Raw genomic sequence first — 7,500 nt, 5'->3', positions numbered from 1 at the left:
GGGCGGTGATTGTGGTCATATAAGGAATATCAGTGACTGTCAGTGAGATCATTGAAGAAATAATGGTACTTGAAGTGTCTCGCCGTGATGGACGTGTCTGCGTGACCAGCGAAAGATGTCTAATATCGTAAAAAAAAGAAGAGAGAGAGAGAGAAAAAAAAAAATAATGATTCTGTTTTTTTTTTCGATATTGGTCTGACGTTGGCGACAATCGCACTTATCGCAAATGAGTGTTTTGAAAGGTTTGGTTTTTGGGAGCGAGTAGTTTTGGGCCGAGACAATGCAAAGGGGTCGTTGCGGACACGTCACGGCAATGAATGATTCCATTCTTTATCTTTTTTTTTAAAGAAACGAAGCCTTTTCTTAATGGGTCAACGATGATGACCAAACGTCTTTGTAACCTGATAAAATCCAGCGACATTTACCATTTAGGTCACTGGCGTTCGGGCGAGAGAGAGAGAGAGAGAGAGAGAGAGGAAAAAAAAAGTAGCGAAAGAAAAAAAAAAAAACGTTTGACCTCGCGCTCTCTTACGGGAAACTTTTTAATCCCCGCGGACGTTATTTGTGATCGCGCGGGAAATTTCGCTCGAGATGTCACGTGGTCTGGCGTGACATCTCTCGGGTGTCCGACATGAGGAGACTTTCTCGCACTCACCTAGGGCTTTCCAGTCTAATTACTCCAATTAATGTCTTAGAAGTACAGTAACTGCCTTTAAAAAAGCGAAATGTTAAGTATATTCGATCTGTGGTCGTTTTCCCTTCCGGCGTCACTTCTCCGTGAAGATATGCATAATACTGACAGGAATAATATATGACATTTCACAGTGCCCGTAACTAACGCAAGGCAGAGTGCTGACTCGCTCCGCCATGGCCGTCGAGGCTGCTGTTTCCCCCGCCCTCCGCGGCCGCCGCTCCTCAACGGACCCATCACGCTACGCTGACTTCCGTGACCTTTGACCTGTCCGCATCCTACGTGTTGACGCTCGCCTTTCCACTCTCAGGCTCTCGTAAACAGGCATGCACGAATGCACACATAGACACACACACACACACACGCGAGCGGTGACACACTCACACGGTTCTCTCTCTTTCACACTCTCTCTCTCTCTCTTCCTCTTTCTCTCTCGCTCGCACACCCAACCCCGAGGCGCCGCGGACACCTGTGGCGATAGTCATTGTCGTGACCTAGTGCCGAAGGGTCGTTGGCGATGCTGCTGCTCCTCCTGGCGGTGGCGCTGACGAGGACGATCCGGAATTAGTGTTTTATTAGCGTTTGTCTCGAATAGTGTCTCTCTAAGGTGCGTGTTTCATTGGTGCTTCGTGGAATCGATTTCGAAACTTGGTGATTCAGTTGGCGTTTTGTGCTTGCGGGATTGATTGATGATTGCGCTGGTCGGTTGTTAATGATGGTTGATGGCATTTGATGTGATAAGTGATGACTGTTTAGTGTTTTTCTCGGAATTGATGCGAAGATTGATAGTTTCCGTGGTGAGTTTTAAGTGTAATTAGGGTGAGAGGACGTGTGGCTTGGTGTTTTTGAGTACGATATGAACGTGTGATGACTGGGAATGATGCATGATTAATCTTATTTATCATAGGCGCGGTCATTTTAGAATATGAATAACATGTTTAGCATCATTTTAGTAATTGTTTTCTCTCTCATTGTTGACAGAGCTACGCCGTGTTCAGCGCTCCCTCCCCCGTGGCCACGATGCAGTCAGCACCTTCTGGAGGCTTCAGCTTGTACCCGCGGGCGCCAGTGTCCGTGGTGCCGCCCGCTCTCCTCACTTACCAGATGCTAGCCTCACAGCCCCCGCGGGATCCTCCCCCCACCTACCCTCTCCTGCATTCCTCATTCTTCCTCCCCATCCACCACGGCCGCAGCCCGGCCCTCTCGCCTCACTCGCCGAAGGAGGCCGAGGAGAAATCCGTGCCGGTCCTTCCGTCTTCCCCGAGGGCGCAGGCCGCAGGGGACTCTGCCAGGAGCTCCCCCGCCTCCTCGCCGCGGCTCTCCGCCACCCACGCCTCCCTCAAAGTCACAGCCGTCATCGACGCGGCGGCGGACATACCGGCTGCCGCGGACGTCGCCGAACTGCGGCTGGCCAGACGACCGGACGCCGAGGACGACAAGAGAGAGCTTCCGCTCGACCTCACGACCAAGCGGCGGCTGGAGGGCGAGGACGGCGCTGTGACCTCCAGCCACTCCGACAGCGAAGCGCCCGACGCCACGAGCGACGACAGATTCCGCTCAGAGAAGCCCGAGAGCCAGGCGGAGGTGGTGAGACCGAAGCCCAGACAAGACCATCCCTTCCTGAGAATAAGCGACTTGTTGAAGGACTCGCCGACGACGACCTCTGCGCCGCCGACGACGCCTCCGCAGGTTCAGAGTGATGCTCCTACGAAGCTGCCTCTCGTCTACCCTCGACCCCTCCATCCCGCGGCCTTGCTGGACATGTACAGGTCCTTGGACCGCAGCGCGTTCATGGCGGGGAGCTGCCTCCCTCCCCCCCGCTATCCCCTCTTCGGCTCTCTGTTCCCCCCGGCGAGCCTCCCCCCCGTCACTCCCGCGAGGTCGGTCGGCCTCGACTTCTTCAAGAGCCACCTCCCGGCCACTCCTCGCCACTACGCGGACCTCGGCCGGCCCTACAGCGACCTCCTGGCGCCGCACACGACTCGCAGCGCCAAGGACAGGTACACGTGCAAGTTCTGCGGCAAGGTGTTCCCGCGCTCGGCCAACCTGACGCGGCACCTGCGGACGCACACGGGCGAGCAGCCGTACAAGTGCAAGTACTGCGAGCGCTCGTTCAGCATCTCGTCCAACCTGCAGCGCCACGTCCGCAACATCCACAACAAGGAGAAGCCGTTCAAGTGCCCGCTGTGCGACCGCTGCTTCGGCCAGCAGACCAACCTCGACCGCCACCTCAAGAAGCACGAGGAGGAGGGCCCCAACCCTCCCGACTCGCCCGAAGCGCCCGAGATCCCCGACTCGAGCGTGGCGTCCCTGTCGAGCAGCAGCGCGGCCGATCTGGACGCCGACAGACTCGACGTGGACACCGACGAGGAGATCAAGCTGGAGATCACGGCGGTGCCGGCGAGACTCGTTTCCGGAAGCTGCGCCGCCGACAACAGCGCGCCCGAGGAGCTGCACGCCGCGGCGCCCGACGAACCGCCGGCGAAGCGCTCCAGAATAGAATAGCGCGTCGGCCTCTCACTCAGATAGACCTAGTCCTAGATAGTCCTTTGTTTAGTTCGACGCCCTTATTTGTTGTTTGTTAATTTGTACAGCTGTACAGTGACTTGCAAATCGGTAAATGATTCAGAGATGTCTAGTCTATTACAAAAAAAAAAAAAAAAAAAAAAAAAAAAAACAGAGGGGAATCTAGAATCCCCTTCACTGCCAACTTTGACACAAAGTAATCACTAGACATTAAAAGTGCACTTAAATAGATAAACATATTTTTTTTTCTATATAATCTAGTCATGAAAAGTACCTCACCAAAGACAGTTTTTCTTTTTTCTTCATTATGACAAATCCAAACGAAACCGCGAAAAAGGTGAATTGTGTTTTGTTGGAAAATTTCATCCGTGTCCTAACCTGACGTTCTTGTAGTTTTAAGTCAACGGAGGCTAGATCCTTTTTTATCCATGACTTTTTATGCCATTCCTGAAGAATATTTAGTGATATGTTTGTATGTAAATAGACGAAAGGGGTAAATAAAAAGATATTCATTGATGTGGATTGTTTATTGTATTGCCTATGATGAGCTTTCTCATACACGTTCACGGCTGTGGTTGTACACATGAAGACGTAAACATGCACATGTACACCAAATCCCCCCCCCCCCCCCCCCTACTTGTACAAAGACGCACACATGGGCAGAAACACACTTGATAAATATATAAATCATATATTACCATAAAAGAGGAGAGAACTATTGTCCTTCTTATAAAAAAATCTAATTCTTAACAATACACGCACACAGAAAGAACAATATTTACAGAAAAAAAAAATACGGAAAGACCAATATTTACAGAAAAAAGGTTACCACGAGGAAGTCGCGTTTACTTGAGTCTCCCGTCAGAAAATGACGTAAATATCCATTTTCTTTTTCTCTCTTTTAAAAAACATATAAACACCAGAAGTATAATTCTATAAGACAAAATAAACCACATTTAGCTATTCAAAAAATACAGACTTAATAAACACGAGAAGATAAAGGATAAGACTTATTTTGAACTAGAAAATAAAACGAAACCAAAACGCATATTGTTTAATCGCATCACTGACTTCCCGGGGAAAGCTGGCCGCGTGAGTGGGTGTTGTTGATAGTGAATATCTGTGTTTGTTTCATCTTCAACAGAACATGTCAGGCTTAGTGGCATATCTCCGTCATGCTAAGGAAACACTGGTGAGTAGAAGAGAGAGGGAGAGAGGTAAAAGAGGGAGAGAGAGAGGGAGAGAGAGAGGGAGAGAGAGAGGGAGAGAGAGAGGGGAGAGGAGAAAAGGAGAGAAGAGAGAGAGGAGTGAGAAGAGATGAGAGGAGAGAGGAAGAACGGGGGGAGAGGTTAGAGGGGGACGAGGGAGAGAGAGGAGAGAGAGGAAGAGAATGGGGGGGAGAAGAATAAAGAGGAGGGGAGAAAAGAAAAGAAAAAGAGAATAAGAAAAGGGGAAGAAAAGGGGGGGGGATTGAAAAGGAGAGGGGGAGAAAAGAAAAAAAAGAGAATAAAGGGAAAAAAGAGAGAGAGAAAGGAGAAAAGAGAAGAAAAGGCAACAAGAAAAAAAAGAAGAAGGAAAAGAAAGAAAAAAAAGGAAATAGAAAAAAGAAAAGAAAAAAGGAAAGAGAGAAGAAAGAAGAGAGAAGAAAGAGAAGAAAGGAAAGAAGAAAAGAAAGAGAAGGGGGAAAAAAAAAGAAGGGAAGAAAGAAAACAGAAGGAGAGAAGAAAAGGAGGAGAGAGAGAGGGGGAAAAAAAGGGGAAGAAGGGGAGGGAGGAAAGAGAGAGGAGAGAGGGAGAGCTGGGAAAAAAAAGAGAGGGAGAGAATGGAGAGAGAAGAGAGGAGAAAAACCCTGGAGAGGGGAGGAGAGGAGAGAGGAGGGAGAAATGGAAGAGAGAGAGAGGAGAGGAAGGGAGAGACGAGGAGAGGGAGAGAGAGAGAGAAGAGAATAGAGAGAGAGGGGGAAAGGGGGGAAAAAAAAAAAAATTTAAAAAAAAAAAAAAAAAAAAAAAAGGGGGGGGGGGGGGGGGGGGGGGGGGGGGGAGAGCCGGGGGGGGGAAAAAAAAATTTTAAAAAGGGGAGGGGAGAGAGAAAGAAGGGGGAAAAGGGGGGAGAGGAGTAAAAAAAAAGGAACAAGAACACATGATGCAACACTGATAACTGCATGTGTATACGAGTGTTGTTACAGAGCATTAACATTCCACTGATCGTCCTTTATAGCAAAATTATATGCGCTTTACACATATACATACATACATACATACATTTTTTTTAACGGTATGTTCATGTTTGAGCCGCCGTGGTCACAGCATGATTCTTAATTGTAGTTTTCATGTTGTGATGCTCTTGGAGTGAGTACGTGGTAGGGTCCCCAGTTCCTTTCCACGGAGAGTGCCGGTGTTACCTTTTTAGGTAATCATTCTCTCTATTTTAGCCGGGCTTGGGACCACCACTTCCTTCCTTCCATCCTTCCTTTCTTTCTTCCCTCCCTCCCTCCCTCCCTCCCTCCTTTCTTCCTTCCTTCCTTCCTTTCTTCCCTCCTTCCCTCCCTCCCTCCCTCCCTCCCTCCCTCCCTCCCTCCCCCCTCCCTCCCTCCCTCCTTCCTTCCCTCGCTCCCTCCTTCCTTCCTTCCTCCCCTCCCTCCCTCCCTCCTCTCCTCCCTCCCTCCCTCCCTCCCTCCCTCCCTCCCTCCTCTTCACTCATTAAAACAACCCTCTATTTCTTCGTGACAGAGCTCCTGCAAGAAGGTCCAAGTCGTCATGGGGAATGAGGCTTGTGACCTCGACTCCGCCGTCAGTGCCATCACCTACGCCTTCCTCCTGCACTCCCTAAGGGCGGTGAGTGCCAAGCAGTGCCATTCGGATACGGTGGAAGGTAAAGTCATGTGGAATTAGTGAGATGGTGTACCAACACGACCCCGCAACCTGAAGTTCAGTGTAGTTTGGGTCATACCAGGTTCCACAGCCATGCCCTCGCTCAACGGGGCAGCGGATTCCCCTCGTTCCTTAAGCCGCCCAATTCGGAACCGAAATCAGCATTTCCTTATCGTCCAGACGACCACGACAACGACAGCAGAAGGACTACCCAAAATTTAGCCTACCGTCCCCCCTTTTGATCTCCACTTCACCTCCGGCACTCAACCTGTGGGCACACATACCCATAACAATGACTCTCATAAGGAGATATAGACCAGTCCAAATAGTAGATGCCAAACCATCTACTATAATGGTGCCGTCGAGCGCGAACGTACGCGACCATGTGGTATGAAGATATGGTCGTATATATTGCCATTGGGATATGTAGGAGGTAGTGCCATGTAGGGTCTCGGGGTTAGTGCCATGTAGGGTCCTGCAATTAGTGCCATGTAGGGTCCTGCAATTAGTGCCATGTAGGGTCTAAGAGTCAGTGCCATGTAGGGTCCAGGCGTTAGTGCCATGTAGGGTCCAGGGGTTAGTGCCATGTAGGGTCCAGGAGTTAGTGCCATGTAGGGTCCTGGAGTTAGTGGCAGTGTACGAGAAGGTGCTCTGCCATGTGGTGTTGTATAAGCTAAGAAGATAAAAAAAAAAGAGTGCCATTTGGTTACGACAAGATAATGTCATGCAGTGTCAATCGTTTAACGCCATGAAGTGTGTCATACAAAGTCGATCATTTACTACCATGAAATGATAGGAATGAGAGAAATAATATTGAGAGAATAATATCAAGAGAAATGTCCTCATCCCTACCCAAAGGCGTAGGAGGTCGTGGGTGCCACTCTCTGTTACAGTGCCAAGTAGAGGTAGAAGCTCAGGTCCTTGTCAGTGATGGTAGTGTTACGTAGAACCAAATTCTTTCCTTTTTTGGCCATATCCTTGCGGTATTTTTGGGTCGTTTTTCAGCGATGTTCGCTCTCTTAACATTTTGGAATCCTGATTTTTCGTGGTCTTCTTTTTCTTTTTCTTTTTTTTCTTCTTCTTTTTCTTCTTCTTCTTCTTCTTCTTCTTCTTCTCATTATTATTATTATTATTATTATTATTATTATTATTATTATTATTATTATTATTGTTATTATTATTCCTATTGTTATGATGATGATGATGATGATGATGATGATGATGATGATGATGATGATGATGATGATGATGATGATGATGATGATGATGATGATGATGATGATGATGATGATGATGATGATGATGATGATGATGATGATGATGATGATGATGATGATGATGATTAATAATAATAATAATAATAATAATATTATTATTATTATTGTTATTATTATTATTATTATTATTATTATT

At 48.1% G+C, this 7,500-nt stretch overlaps 2 protein-coding genes across 3 annotated transcripts in view; both read left to right on the top strand.

Annotated features, from left to right (window-relative positions):
* The window catches only part of LOC119576413 (MDS1 and EVI1 complex locus protein EVI1-A-like), a 15,845-nt gene extending 12,477 nt beyond the window's left edge, over window positions 1-3,368 (top strand). Inside the window, exon 2 of the mRNA XM_037924107.1 lies at window positions 1,673-3,368. Coding sequence (XP_037780035.1) covers window positions 1,712-3,196 — 1,485 coding nt within the window. The 5' untranslated portion in view covers window positions 1,673-1,711 and the 3' untranslated portion in view covers window positions 3,197-3,368. The remainder of the gene's footprint in view (window positions 1-1,672) is intronic.
* A 915-nt stretch (window positions 3,369-4,283) lies between these two features.
* LOC119576412 (exopolyphosphatase PRUNE1-like) overlaps window positions 4,284-7,500 on the top strand; it is a 15,469-nt gene continuing 12,252 nt past the window's right edge. For both annotated transcript variants that reach the window (XM_037924105.1, XM_037924106.1), the window contains exons 1-2: window positions 4,284-4,409; window positions 5,947-6,051. In XM_037924105.1, the coding sequence (XP_037780033.1) occupies window positions 4,365-4,409; window positions 5,947-6,051 (150 nt within the window). In that variant the 5' untranslated portion in view covers window positions 4,284-4,364. The remainder of the gene's footprint in view (window positions 4,410-5,946; window positions 6,052-7,500) is intronic.

The sequence above is a fragment of the Penaeus monodon genome, chromosome 8 (assembly GCF_015228065.2).
Source record: "Penaeus monodon isolate SGIC_2016 chromosome 8, NSTDA_Pmon_1, whole genome shotgun sequence".
In the NCBI taxonomy this organism is placed as follows: domain Eukaryota; kingdom Metazoa; phylum Arthropoda; class Malacostraca; order Decapoda; family Penaeidae; genus Penaeus; species Penaeus monodon.
Note: the sequence above shows the minus strand (reverse complement) of the source record. Positions and strands in the feature narration are given on the sequence as shown.